The sequence below is a fragment of the Pristiophorus japonicus genome, chromosome 15 (genome assembly GCF_044704955.1).
Source record: "Pristiophorus japonicus isolate sPriJap1 chromosome 15, sPriJap1.hap1, whole genome shotgun sequence".
In the NCBI taxonomy this organism is placed as follows: Eukaryota; Metazoa; Chordata; class Chondrichthyes; family Pristiophoridae; genus Pristiophorus; species Pristiophorus japonicus.
In genome coordinates, this window is record NC_091991.1 from 161,476,676 (window position 1) to 161,491,715 (window position 15,040).

At 45.1% G+C, this 15,040-nt stretch overlaps 1 protein-coding gene across 1 annotated transcript in view; it reads right to left on the reverse strand.

Moving 5' to 3' along the window:
• LOC139281626 (kinesin-like protein KIF19) overlaps positions 1 to 15,040 on the reverse strand; it is a 198,148-nt gene that overhangs the window by 10,044 nt on the left and 173,064 nt on the right. Inside the window, exons 18-20 of the mRNA XM_070901771.1 lie at positions 11,391 to 11,921; positions 2,560 to 2,761; positions 467 to 574 (exon numbers count right to left, since the gene is read on the reverse strand). Of these exons, the coding sequence (XP_070757872.1) occupies positions 467 to 574; positions 2,560 to 2,761; positions 11,391 to 11,921 (841 nt within the window). The remainder of the gene's footprint in view (positions 1 to 466; positions 575 to 2,559; positions 2,762 to 11,390; positions 11,922 to 15,040) is intronic.

Here is a 15,040-nt window from a genome sequence, read left to right on the forward strand (position 1 = left end):
ATTTTGCTACAGTTTCACTCATGAGTTCTGTTGGCTGTAGTTCGTCGAGACGCTGTTTAAATAGACTCTGCTTGCTGTAAGTCACGCTGTCAGACCCACCTCACCTCCAACTCATTGGCTGACACAGTGGTGACAATACTCACTCCAAAATATAGATTGCGTTGTTCACAATGGATCGTGAGCAACGTTCCCTCTACGCTGCGCGGTCACGTATCCGTGTCGCTGTCCGCCAGTCCCGCGCAGCCCGTGACCGGCTTCTGCAAAGTGCTATTTCTGCGTGAAGCTTTGAATGGGCCGCGCAGCCCGTTAAAGGGACCGCGCACCCAAATTTAAAATTGGTTGGAACAGCGAGAGTGAGTACTTAAAAACAGGCTTCACTTCAATAGACCACGGTTCAGTGAGAACAAGTAATTCTGCGCGCTGGATATTCTACACCTGTTGTTGTGTAGAAACATGAATATCTGACCTCTGACTTGCTTGTGTAAGATCAGCCCCTTGTTCCTCTCTGCGTTTCTCTGGTGAATGGTACTTGGCATGGTATTGCCCACTGCTATCTTCTGCAACTGGCTCTCACCTGTGAATCAGCAAAAGATCATTACTAGGTTGTCTTCAACTTTATACATTAAAAAGTTTTAGATTCCTCTCGGCTTCCTGCAGGGACTATGCCTGCTCCTCAGATGATGGGGGGGGGGGGGGGGGGTGCGTAAAGTCTGGGTCTCCGACTTTGTGGCTGCTGCTGGTCTCACTTGTGATCAGCCTTTTGTTGGTAGGACATGTCTGTTCCAGGTCTGGTTCTTCCCGAGAGGAAGTGCCCTGTTGCCATAGTGAAGAATGAAGAAAATGTATGCAATAAAGAGAAAGCAAGAATGGCCATCAAGGTTGGGCTTTCAACGCTGAGAGTTTTAGCTGGTAGTTCAGTTCTCTACATTGGATCTATTGGGCCCTCTCGTAACCCAGGTTCGGAAAATGGGTGCTGGAAGCAAAGGAGCAGAGGGAAGGAGACTATTCCCCCCCTAAAAAAAGTATTTCTCTCCCTTTTTCTGCCATTTTTCTCTCCTCTCCTGAATCATAGATTGGTACAGCACAGAAGGAGGCCATTCGGCCCATCGAGTCTGTGCCGGCTCTTTCGAAGAACAATCCCCACTCCCCCGCTCTTTCAGGTATTTATCCAATTCCCTTTTGAAGGCGACAATTGAATCTGTTTCCACCCTAACAGGCAGTGCATTCCAAATCCTAACCACTCATTGTGTAAAAAGGTTTTGCCTCATGTCGCCTCTGGTTTTTTGCCAATCACCTTAAATCTGTGCCCTCTGGTTATCGACCCTTCAGCCATTGGAAACAGTTTTTCTTTATTTACTCTTTTAAACACCTCTCCTCTTAGCCTTCGCTGCTCTAAGGAGAACACCCCTAGCTTCTCCAGTCTCTCCACGTAACTGTAATTCCCTCATCCCTGGACATTCTAGTAAATCTCTTCTGTACCCTCTCCAAAGCCTTCACATCCTTCCTAAAGTCTGGTGCCCAGAACTGGACACAATACTCCAGCTAGAGATGGGCTAGTGTTTTATATAGGCTTAGCATAAGTACTGACTTGCTGAGGTACAGTTCCGCAGGAACCCTCCGGCACCCCGATCAAGCCAAGACACTGGGTGTCAGCAGGCTAGTCATAACAACAGCAACTTGCATTTATATAGCGCCTTGAACGTAGTAAAACATCCCAAGGCGCTTCACAGGAGTGTTATGTGACAAAACAAGCAAATTTGACACACAAGAAATTATGGCAGATGACCAAAAGCTTGGTCAAAGAGATAGGTTTTAAGGAGCGTCTTTGTCATGTATTTAACTGTCTTTGTAATCCATGTATAAACTGACTAGTTGTACACTGTGAGAACATTGACCACTAGATGGTGAACTTGTGGGAGACACTCCTAACCTGGTCTTTCAGGTATAAAAGGGGAAGCTCCACCCACCTTCATCACTTCAGTGCTGGCTAATAAAGGTCACTGATCTCAGAGTGACCTTCTCTCAAGCATGAGCCTTGTGTGCATTTGTACTGTATAATGAGGACATATCAGTCTTAAAGGAGGAAAGAGGTCACCTTATAAAGAACACCACAGCTGAGCTAGATTCTGTCCTTGGTGAACATAAACACATGCCCATTTCTAGTAGGGGTCTCTCGGTAGGGAATCCTAGCCAACTTTACACCTCAGCCCAAGGGTGCTGAGGTAGAGGTTTAGGTCAGCTAATTTAGCACAAATTAGGGATTAAATCTGGAACTAGGTTACCTATTCACTGACTTAGCCATCAGAGGACCTTGGTTATTTTTAACTTGTCAAAATATTTGAACATAATTATTTTTAAACAATATTTAGAAAGATAATCAGAAAATGATTTAAAAATAAATCTAGTACTGTTGTGTTTTTAATCCTGAGATCTCTGACTTGAGTCCCTTGGCTTCCTGGTCGGTTAAACTGAGCGGAATTTTGGGAAGGGGAGGAGAATCTTAAAATGGAGGTGGGCAGGTGGCAGATGAAAGATAGAATTAACGGAAATGCTGGTCACCTGAATGGTAGTTGAGTGGGAATTTGATCTTTGTTGCAGGAGGCACGTTATCATTTGAAAGATTGGCAATCGTTGCGGGCACAACCTTCGGCTGCAGGTTAAGGTTGGAATTCTGGAAGAGGCATGGAGCAACAGTAAACCGGTGGTCAGAAATACTCTTGAGATGGTGAGGCCGTGAGGGGTTTGGTCTGAGCCTAGGAAGCTGCGGAAGAAAAGAACCAGATTTTTAATTGCAAACGATATCCTGACGATTAAGGACATGAATTTATGAAAAACACTGGAGCTATGAGAATGAGGACCACGGGGTTGCAATTGGACCTGGACATATAATTGGAGATGCAAAACAGGAGGTGTTGCATTGATCGCCTGTTAATGAATCTGAATATCGGGCGGAATATCGGAGCAATAGAACAGAGTATCAGGTGTATTGTGTATGAAACACAAAAGGATAGTATGCAGGTACAACAAGTGATCAGGAAGGCCAATGGTATCTTGGCCTTTATTGCAAAGGGAATGGAGTATAAAAGCAGGGAGGTCTTGCTACAGCTATATAAGGTATTGGTGAGGCCACACCTGGAATACTGCGGGCAGTTTTGGTTTCCATAGTTACGAAAGGATATACTTGCTTTGGCGGCAGTTCAGAGAAGGTTCACTAGGTTGATTCCGGGGATGAGGGGATTGACTTATGAGGAAAGGTTGAGTAGGTTGGGCCTCTACTCATTGGAATTCAGAAGAATGAGAGGTGATCTTATCGAAACGTATAAGATTATGAGGGGGCTTGACAAGGTGGATGTAGAGAGGATGTTTCCACTGATAGGGGAGACTAGAACTAGAGGGCCGCCCATTTAAAACAGAGATGAGGTGAAATTTCTTCTCTGAGGGTTGTAAATCTGTGGAATTCGCTGCCTCAGAGAGCTGTGGAAGCTGGGACATTGAATAAATTTAAGACAATAGACAGTTTCTTAAACAATAAGGGGATAAGGAGTTATGGGGAGCGGGCGGGGAAGTGGAACTGAGTCCATGATCAGATCAGCCATGATCTTATTGAATGGTGGAGCAGATTCAAGGGGCCATATGGCCTACTCCTGTTCCTATTTCTTATGTTCTTATTATGTATAACGGGCAGCAAATGTGGTTTTGCTTGTTTTATGCTCCGCCCATAGAAAGACTTGCATTTATATAGCGCCTTTCACGACCACGGGACCTCTCAAAGTACTTTACAGCTAATGAAGTATTTTTTGAAGTGTGGCCACGGTTGTAATGTAGGAAAACACAGCAGCCAATTTGCACACAGCAAGCTCCCACAAGTGTACTCACTGTTGTAATGCCCATGCCCAATTTCACCCCCGGGTCCACCAGCATCCACAAGATCAACCAAAACTCATTCACTAAGTTTGAACATAAAACTCTTCTAGGTTATTTTTAAACAATAGTTTGTGGTGTACAGACCCCAGACAATGACTGAGCCAAAATCCAGGGGAATTCATCATCTCACTGCACTTAAAGAAAGGGCTTCTTAAGTTGGTGCTGATTGTAATCAGTGTTGGACCTGATCAATTCGGCTCAATTGGTTACACTCTTGCCTTAGGGTCAGAAGGTCATGGGTTTCAAGCCTCACTCCAAGATGTGAGCACATAACCTGACACTTCAGTGCGGTATTGAAGAAATGGTGGATATGTTGTCCTTCAGTTGAGACTTGAATCGAGGGTTGGGTGTTAAGTATCCCATGATACCATTCAAGGAAGAGTAGGGAGTTACTAACATGTGCACGTACAAGACTAAAGCTGGGAAAAGACCATTTCAGCCATCAAGCCCAACCTGTTCAAACATGGTACATCATCATCATAGGCGGTCCCTCGAATCGAGGATGACGTGCTTCCTTGTCAAACAGTTCACAGGTGATTCAATGATGGACCTAAAATTCCAGGTCCGAACTAAATCTTGAAGGGTGGAAGATGCCTGTGCTTGGATTTTTTTAACGTGTGGTGACCGTTGCACACCAGCCACCACACGGGCTTGACAGAGCTAGGTCTTGGTCCAGTGGCAAGGATTAACCAAGACGACTGGAGACCAGCTCTGCTGCACAGACTTAGTGCGCTCACATATCGCAGTGTGGGCTGGCCCGTGCTGCCCCTGGGCCCTCGTCTCCTCTGGGCCCCGAACTCACACCTTTCCTGGGCTCCAATCACGTCCTTCTACAATCTCTCGCCGCTCTTTCGCCCCGACCTTGCCGCTCCTTCACCCCGACCTCGCTGCTCCTGCTGTACCTGCCCACGTTCCAATCACCGACCTAGGCCTTGGTGACGGCCCTTTTCACTGCCGTTGCTCTCCTGCTGCAGCATGTGCTGCTCCCTGGAGTGGTACACCACCACGCTGCTCCTTCCGCTCCACGGCCTGCTTCGATGGTGCTCGCAGGCCGGTGGCCGCTCAGCCTGCTACACGTTCCACAATCATACAGATATATACACTATCAGCCCGTGCCACTTGGTCACACAGTCACCTGGGGAGGCAAGAAATCGGAGAAAAACCTACGGCTAAGAGGAAAAGATCTGAGACGTTCCTCTCCTACCATGTAAGGCAACTTATCCAGCATCCTTTTGCAGGTAACCGACCCACCCTACACACTTCAGTAATCTGTTGCAGAGGGAATGATTTTCTGTGTAAAAGAGCTATTTCCCTACCTTTTATATGCATGGCCCCTAGTTCTCCCATCGCTAGCCATCTCATTTGGCTTCTCCAACCGAACAGAATCAGTTCTGGCAAAATGCTCACAGCTGAGTGTTTTTCAGTATTTTCTGTTCTTGTTTCAGATTTCCAGCAACTGCAGATTTTTGTTTGAACAGAATCTTATCCTTTCTTTATTTTGAAAAAACTCAATTGCATCCCCTTTAAGCCTTCATTTCTCTAATGAAAATAGTTCCAGCTCATTTGGTCTGTCATGAAAATTAAGGGCCCGAAGGCTGGGTATCTTTTTGGGCATGTTCCTCTGCACATTCTCCAGAACCTGGCTATCTTCTGCCCATGTGTCAGGATCAAAGTTGGACATAATAATCCAGAGAAACAGTGTCAAAACCTTGCACAGCCCAAGTACAGTGTTGTTAGTTTTATATTGTACTGTCGTAACGATACCCAAAACGCTATTTTCTTTTTCAATGGCCTCATCAAACTGCTTGAATGATTTATCAACTATGATTCCAAGCCCCGACTGTAACTTTATTGCATTGTATAAACATAACTGGTCACAAATTTCTTATCACAGAATCATTGAAATTTATGGCAGAAAAGGAGGTCATTCGGCCCATCGTGTCTGTGCCGGCCGAAAAAGAGCTATCCAGCCTAATCCTATTTTCCAGAAAGAAAGATTTGCATTTATATAGCACCTTTCATGGCCACTGGATGTCCCAAAGTGCTTTACAGCCAATAAAGTACTTTTGGAGTGCAGTCACTCGTAATGTAGAAACACAACAGCCAATTTGCACACAGCAAGCTCCCACAAACAGCAATGTGATGATGACCAGATAATATGCTGTAGTGATGTTGGTTGAGGGATAAATATCAGCCAAGACCCCAGCAATAACTCCCCTGCTCTTTTTCAGAATAGTGCTATGGGATCTTGGTTTAATGCCTCATCTGAAAGATAGCACCTCTGATAGTGCAGCACTTCCTTAGTACTGCATTGCAGTGTCAGCCGATTTTTGTGTTCAAATCACTGGAGCGGGACTTGAACCCACAACCTTCTGTCTCAGAGGCAAGGGTGCTACCAACTGAGCCACAGCTCTTGGTCTATAACCTACATGTTACGGCACTTCAAGTGCATATCTAAATACTTTTTAAATGCGATGACGTCTCTGCCTTTACCAGCCATTCAGGCAGTGAGTTCCACCACCCTCTAGATGATAAACATTCTCCTTAACTCTTCTCTGATCCTTCTACCAAATTACTTTAAATCTATGCCATAAATCTATGTCCCCTGGTTATTGACCTCTCTACTAATACAATACTTGCACTCATGGAAGGCATCTGTCACACACAATCCATTCCCCTAACTTATCTAAATCCGCCTATAATTTATTTAACTGTTGTAAATTCCAAACTCCCGCACCATCTGTAAACTTGTGAATGGTCCCATTTAAGCCCTCATCCAAATTACTAATGATGATAATGGACATCAACAATCTCAGAACTGAGCCCTGGGAGGACTCCATTCATGAAATGGCCCCATGTGGATCCAATCCCATTTATAATGATGCACTATCTTCAGCATTGCAACCAATTTCCTATTCTCCATAATATATAACCGGCAATCCCACATGAGGAAATCTTTCCCAATAGCCATCTACACAGCGCCTTATTGAAGGCTTTCTGGGCATCAAAGTGTATAACATCTATTGTACTGCCTCCAGCCACAAACTGGGTCAATTCTTTAAAGAACTCAGGTCAGTGAAGCCCGAAGCCATACTGGGATTCTCTGATAAATGCCAACCTCTCCAGCTGATCATAAATCATGTTCCTTCATGCCTTCCAGCATCTTTCCAACAACTGACATCAAACTAACAGGCCTTTACTTAGCAGGGTCCGATTTATTCTCCTTAAATATTGGGACCACGAGTCTCGCTGTGGCTCAGTGGGTAGCACACTGAACGTAGAATCAGAAGGTTGTGGGTTCAAGTCCCACTCCAGAGACTTGAGCCCATAAATCTAGGCTGACACACCAATGTGGTGCTGAGGGAATGCTGCACTGTCTTTCGGATGAGATGTTAAATCGCGGCCCCATCTGCTATTTCAAATGGACGTAAAAGATCCCATGGCACTATTTCAAAGAAGAGCAAGGGAATTATCCCTGGTGTCCTGGCCAATATTTATTCTTCAATCAACATAACAATAAACAGATTATCTGGCCATTATCATATTGTTGTTTGTGGGACCTTGCTGCGTGCCAATTGTCTGCTGTGTATCCCACATTACAATATTGATAATACTTCATTGGCTGTTGGGGAGGGGTTAAACTAATATGGCAGGGGGGATGGGAACCTATGCAGGGAGACAGAGGGAAGACAAAATGGGGGCAGAAGCAAAAGATAGAAAGAAGAAAGGTAAAAGTGGAGGGCAGAGAAACCCAAGGCAAAAATCAAAAAGGTCCATATTACAGCAAAACTCTAAAAGGCCAAAGTGTCTTAAAAAGACAAGCCTGAAGGCGAGGAGTATTTGTAATAAGGTTGACGAATTAACTGCACAGGCAGTAATTAATGAATATGATATAATTGACATCATGGAGACATGACTCCAGGGTGACCAAGGCTGGGAACTCAACACCCAGGGGTATTCAACATTCAGGAAGGATAGACAGGAACGAAAAGGAGGTGGGGTAGCATTGCTGGTTAAAGAGGAAATTAACGCAATAGTAAGGAAGGACATTAGCTTGGATGATGTGGAATCTGTATGGGTGGAGCTGCAGAATACCAAGGGGCAGAAAACATTGGTGGGAGTTGTGTACAGACCACCAAACAGTAGGAGTGAGGTTGGGGACAGCATCAAACAAGCAATAAAGGTACAGCAGTATTCATGGGCTACTTTAATCTACATATAGATAGGGCTAATCAAACTGGTAGCAATGCAGTGGAGGAGGATTTCCTGCAGTGTATTAGGGATGGTTTTCTGGACCAATACGTCGAGGAACCAACTAGAGGGCTGGCCATCCTAGACTGGGTGATGTGTAATGAGAAAGAACTAATTAGCAATCTTGTTGTGCGAGGCCCCTTGGGGAAGAGTGACCATAATATGGTAGAATTCTTTATTAAGATGGAGAGTGACACAATTAATTCAGATACTAAGGTCCTGAAGGAAAGGTAACTTCGATGGTATGAGATGTGAATTGGCTAGAATAGACTGGCAAATGATACTTAAAGGGTTGATGGTGGATAGGCAATGGCATACATTTAAAGATCACATGGATGAGCTTCAACAATTGTACATCCCTGTTTGGAGTAAAAATAAAACGGGGAAGGTGGCTCAACCGTGGCTACAAGGGAAATTAGGGATAGTGTTAAATCCAAGGAAGAGGCATATAAGTTGGCCAGAAAAAGCAGCAAACCAGAGGACTGGGAAAAATTTTGAATTCAGCAGAGAAGGACAAAGGGTTTAATTAGGAGGGAGAAAATAGAATATGAAAGGAAGCTTGCCGGGAACATAAAAACTGATTGCAAAAGCTTCTATAGATATGTGAAGAGAAAAAGATTAGTGAAGACAAACGTAGGTCCCTTGCAGTCAGATTCAGGTGAATTTATAATGGGGAACAAAGAAATGGCAGACCAGTTGAACAAATACTTTGGTTCTGTCTTCACGAAGGAAGACAAAATAACCTTCTGGAAATACTAGGGGACCGAGGGTCCAGTGAGAAGGAGGAACCAAAGTATTGCTCAGAAATTGTGTTAGGGAAATTGATGGGATTGAAAGCTGATAAATCCACGGGGCCTGATAGTCTGCATCCCAGAGTACTTAAGGAAGTAGCCCTAGAAATAGTGGATGCATTGGTGATCATTTTCCAAAAGTCTATCGATTCTGGATCAGTCCCTATAGACTGGAGGGTAGCTAATGTAACACCACTTTTTAAAAAAGGAGGGAGAGAAAACAAAGAATTATAGACCGGTTAGCCTGACATCAGTAGCGGGGAAAATGTTGGAATCAATTATTAAAGATGAAATAGCAGCGCATTTGGAAAGCAGTGACAGGATCGGTCCAAGTCAGCATGGATTTATGAACGAGAAATCATGCTTGACGAATCTTCTGGAATTTTTTGAGGATGTAACTAGTAGAGTGGACAAGGGAGAGTCAGTGGATGTGGTGTATTTGGACTTTCAAAAGGCTTTTGACAAGGTCCCACACAAGAGATTGGTGTGCAAAATTAAAGCACATGGTTTTGGGGGTAATGTATTGACATGGATAGAGAACTGGTTGGCAGACAGGAAGCAGAAAGTCGGAATAAACGGGTCCTTTTTAGAATGGCAGGCAGTGACTAGTGGAGTGCCGCAGGGCTCAGTGCTGGGACCCCAGCTATTTACAATATACATTAATGATTTGGATAAACGAATTGAGTGTAATATCTCCAAGTTTGCAGATGACACTAAACTGGGTGGCGGTGTGAACTGTGAGGAGGATGCTAAGTGGCTGCAGGGTGACTTGGACAGGTTAGGGGAGTGGGCAAATGCATGGCAGATGCAGTATAATGTGGATAAATGTGAGGTTATTCACTTTGGGGGCAAAAACACGAAGGCAGAATATTAGCTGAAAGGCAACAGATTAGGAAAAGGGGAGGTGCAACGAGACCTGGGTGTCATGGTACATCAGTCATTGAAAGTTGGCATGCAGGTACAGCAGGCGGTGAAGAATGGAAATGGTATGTTGGCCTTCATAGCCATGGGATTTGAGTATAGGAGCAGGGAGGTCTTACTGCAGTTGTACAGGGTCTTGGTGAGGCCTCACCTGGAATATTGTGTTCAGTTTTGGTCTCCTAATCTAAGGAAGGACATTCCTGCTATTGAGGGAGTGCAGCAAAGGTTCACCAGACTGATTCCCAGGATGGCTGGACTGACATACGAGGTGAGACTGGATCGACTGGGCCTGTATTCACTGGAGTTTAGAAGGATGAGAGGGGATCTCATAGAAACATATAAAATTCTGACCAGACTGGATAGGTTAGATGCAGGAAGAATGTTTCCGATGTTGGGGAAGTCCAGAACCAGGGGACACAATCTAAGGATAAGGGGTAAGCCATTTCGGACTGAGATGAGGAGAAACTTCTTCATTCAGAGAGTTGTTAACCTGTGGAATTCCCTACCGCAGAGAGTTGTTGATGTATTCAAGAGGGAGTAAGATATGGCCCTTACGGCCAAAGGAATCAAGGGGTATGGAGAGAAAGCAGGAAAGGGGTACTGAGGTGAATGATCAGCCATGATCTTATTGAATGGCCTATTCCTGCACCTATTTTCTATGTTTCTATGTAAAGTGCTTTGAGATGTCTGATGGTCACGAAAGGTGCTATATAAATCCAAGTCTTTACTTTTGTTTTCTCCTCATGTCTACCGGAACTAGTCCAGACCTAAAGAGCTATTAAATATATGATCCAATGACATTTTTCATTTCCTTCAGTATTCTGAGTTCTCCAAGCATTTTGGCAAATATTCCTTCCTCAACCAGTAGCACCCAAAACAGATGACCCCATCATTCATCTCATTGCTGTGTGCGGCACACCACTGGTGTAGATTAGCATCCGTGCTTTGCCGACATAATAAATTTACGTGGCTAAAAAATGTAATTCATTGTATGAAATGTTTTGATGTGTTTTGATAAAATGTGGTATAAATACATAATATAAATTTAGTTTCTCCAAAGTGGAGACTTTTTTTAAAGTTTAATTTAATGTAACATCGTCATCGAGTTCCAGGCAAATGATGACAAACCATCTACAAGATGCACTACAGCAACTCGCCAAGGCTTCTTCGGCAGCACCTTCCAAACCCGCGACCTTTACCACCTAGAAGGACAAGGGCAGCAGGCGCACGGGAGTTCCAACTGCAAGTTCCCCTCCAAGTCACACACCATCCTGACTTGGAAGTATAATCGGCATTCCTTCATCGTCGCTGGGTCAAAATCCTGGAACTCTCTCCCTAACAGCACTGTGGGAGCCTCTTCACCACACAGGCGGCTCACCACCACCTTTTCAGGGACAATTAGGGATTGGCAATAAATACCGGCCTTCCCACGGACACCCACATCCCATGAACGAATAATTTAAAAAAGCTTTACCAAGTATTTCTGATATCTACCACTCTTACCCCCTGGGCGTTTACTTCAAATGATCGGGATCGTTTCTTCCGTGCTTTACTTTCCGTTGAATCTTCCCTTTGTTCTTCCTTTCTCAATCCTTTCATTTTGGTGCAAGACTCACGTGGACTGTGGGGAGGGGGACTGCTGAATGTTTGGTTATTCTGAAAGGCATTCACTCTCATCTCAGTTGAGCGGTTCTCAACATTGACTACAGATTTTGTGACAATGTTTGTAGTGTTTTCCTTTGTGCCTACTTGACCCTGATTCTCCTTCTCCGTTTCCTCCACTGAATGGATGGACAGAATGCGGTTTTCTTTTCCTTTCGTGGGCGCCAGCGCAGAGTCTGCCACGTTTGCTCGTGAACGACGCTTCGCTGCGATGACAGAGATGCTCTTGGTGCCCGTGACAATCTCTTGCAGGCTCCCCGGGCTCGGCTGCTCGCTCGCAGTGTAGAATTCAGACTCGCTGCTACCTGCTTCAGATGCCGCGTTGGACAGCCGACTCCTGCTCCGTTCCTTGAGTCTGATCAGAGCCTGTTTCTGTCAAAGGACAAACAAAACTCAGAGCACCAGAGATAACATTTCACTCAGAAGTGACATTTTTTGGCTCGGATTGGACTAAAAGAAATGTCACTCGATAAACCTTGAAAGCAGAACGAAGAGGCTCCTACCTCCAGGCACTCTCTACTGCTTCCAGCCAGGGAACCGGATTTATATTAATACTTAAAGATTTCCTACCATCAATTATGTAAGCATCCTGTATCAGTGATAGCTCTGGATTAAGGATGACACTGCTGACTGCAAACCAAACTCTAATTTATTGATCCGGATTGTGTAGGCAGACTTGTCTTAGCCAAAGCTTACACAGTAGAAACTGAGGGGCAGGATCTAGACAGAAGGATTTATCTGCTACACAAAATATGTTGTATAACTGATGAAATAATATTGCTCTGGTAAACCACGCACAATAAAACCTTAGCATCTCTATAAATAATCAAGAGATTAATAATTGAATCGACTGAGATTTTGTAAAGAAATTGCAAACTGGTAAAGCTGATTGCAACTTTATTGTGTGCTGCTGCCTTGTGACTATCCGGGGAAAGAATTATATCGTCCGATTATTAAATTCACTCGTGCAATCCTGAGAATGACTATTTCAAAAGCAAACAGTCCCGAGGTTGAATCTCAGGGTTGCCTGGCATCCAGATCAGTGAGTCCACACGGTCAGTGTTTGGGCAAGACTCAGGCAGGAACAAAAATAATTGCAACAAACTTGATTATGGTACAGAGGAATAGCAGGGCCCAGATTTTTTCCTTGCTTAGGATCAGGACACACCTCTGGTAGAATGGGAGGTCTGCCTGCTCCTAACCCGGGCTCATTTTCCTGGCTTTGAGGTTATTCAAATCATTTTGGTGTGCTCCTAGGCCTTCAGCATAAGGTCCACATGGAGTGGGAGCAGAGATCTCAGAGGCCTATCACTGTGCAGCATTGGCAGCAACTTGTGAACTGCCAGTTAAATTTTGATTACAATTTTTAAACTTCTTTATTAGCCAATGCAACTGGTTACATGTGTTCCCTTTAAACCTCCCCCTCCCCCATACCCTTCCCCTTCCCCATACCCTGCCCTCCCTCCCCCTCCTCATACCCTGCCCTCCTTCCCCCTCCCCATACCCTGCCTCCCCCATACCTTGCCCTCCCTTCCCCATACTCTGCCTCCCCTTCCCCATACCCTATCCCCCTCCCCCATACCCTATCCCCCTCCCCCATACCCTGCCCTCCCTCCATCTCCCCCATCCCCTCCCTCCCCATATCCTCTCCCCCATACCCTGCCCTTCCCCATACGCTCCCTCCCCGACCCCCATACCCTGCCCTGCCCTGCCTCCCTTCCCCCATATCATGCCCTGCTCCAATTCTCTTCCCTTTCACCTCCCCAAGCCCTTTCCCCCTCCACCTCCTCATGCCCTATCTTTTCCATGCCCAACCCCCCTTCCACCACCCCATGCCCAATCCTTCCCCATCTCCTCATGCCATATCTTTTCCCACCTTCCCATGCCCAAACCCCCCTCCACCTCCCCCTTGCCCTATCTTTCCCCACCTTCCCGCGCCCTCCTCTGCCTCCATCTCCTTCAGGCCTGGCTATGCTCCCACCTTCCCAGTGCCCTTTGTTTCTTCTGCCTTTGCAAACTCCCGTGCTGCCTTCATGTCCCTAAAGCCCACTGTTGCCTCGATCACCCTCTGTGCTGCCTGTCCCTACCTCTTCTCTTAGGAGAAAATGTGGCAGTCAAAAGACTAATGGAAAAAAGAATGGGGAAAATTGGAGGGAAAAGCAGAAATAGTGAAAGAGACCAATTTTTTTCTTTAAAACTGTCTGCAGGTAAAGCAAAAAGTCTGCCGAGCACCCGACTTGATAATGTAATTCATGTCAAAACACATTATTGTGTTTCATTACCTTTCCCAGCAACAAAGACAATGCATTGATTACTTTAATTATTTACAAGTGTCACTGGAGAGAGAGTGTACTGGAAAACAATTGCAAGTTAATTCTTGCCGAAACTGAATTAACAATTCTTCAATTGTTGTTCAGCTTGTGAGAATGTGACCACATGCTACTAACACACAACAAACATGTGCACCAATAACTTCTCCCAGCACACAAAATGATCTGAAGAAAATCCTCGAATGGGAGTGAAACATTGCGCTGTACTTTCTGACCAGCACTGTTCTCGTACGGACACTTACCACGAATGAACTATATCCCTCTGAACACATGCGGGCTATTTGAAGCAGATATTTTAACTGCTATGGTTAAAAATAAATGTGCCGAGGGAACTTATGAGCGAGTTAAATATTTGTATCAGAACTGTGCCAGTTGGAAAATATACCCCTGGATGGATTCTCCTATTCCTGCACATGGGATGTACAGTATTAGATTGCCTGGGTGCAGTGAGTAAAGGAAAAAAATCAGCATTCCCATGAAGACACCCTTCTGGATTTTCTGTGTACTCATTTAAATGGACGGAAATTCGGGGAAAGGCTCTCTTATCAGCAGCCGATTTACTTCTATTCGCTGTACCCGGAGGATTCAAATACGTGGAGGTCAGGAGCAGGAAACTCTCTCATAAAAACAATAGGGATGATTGTATGATCCAAAGCTCCCAGTGGGAAATGGTGCTCGCAGGGAGCGCATCTCGGGAAATCATAGGCTGCGTGCTCGGGATTTTCCAAGATGCGCTCATTGCAGGCGCGACTCCCGCCAGGAGTGCCAGAATGCGGAATCATCCCCGGTAAGAGATGTCAGAAAGTGCTTTCCAGGCTTTAATCTAATCTTGGCGGCTCATACAATGATTAGAATACATTCAAGCACCTAAAATTGTTTTTTTAAGTGGTCAGGAAATGTTAAAAAGTTGATTTTACAAACTGAACAAAAGAACCAGCTGCCGAGGTCACGAACCATACTTGTTTGATTCCTCGTTCGTGCTGTGTTGTCTGATCTCAGCCGGGGGCAGCTGTGGAGTGTTACTATTGGCCCCTAGCGTTACCCGGCTAGGGAGTGGGAAAAACAATTCTGCTCCTGACCACAGACCAGCGATCCCTGTTGGAGAGCGTGCATGTGCAGATGGCAGGGATGTAGGGAATCAGGTTCAGCTCTGAAATAGTT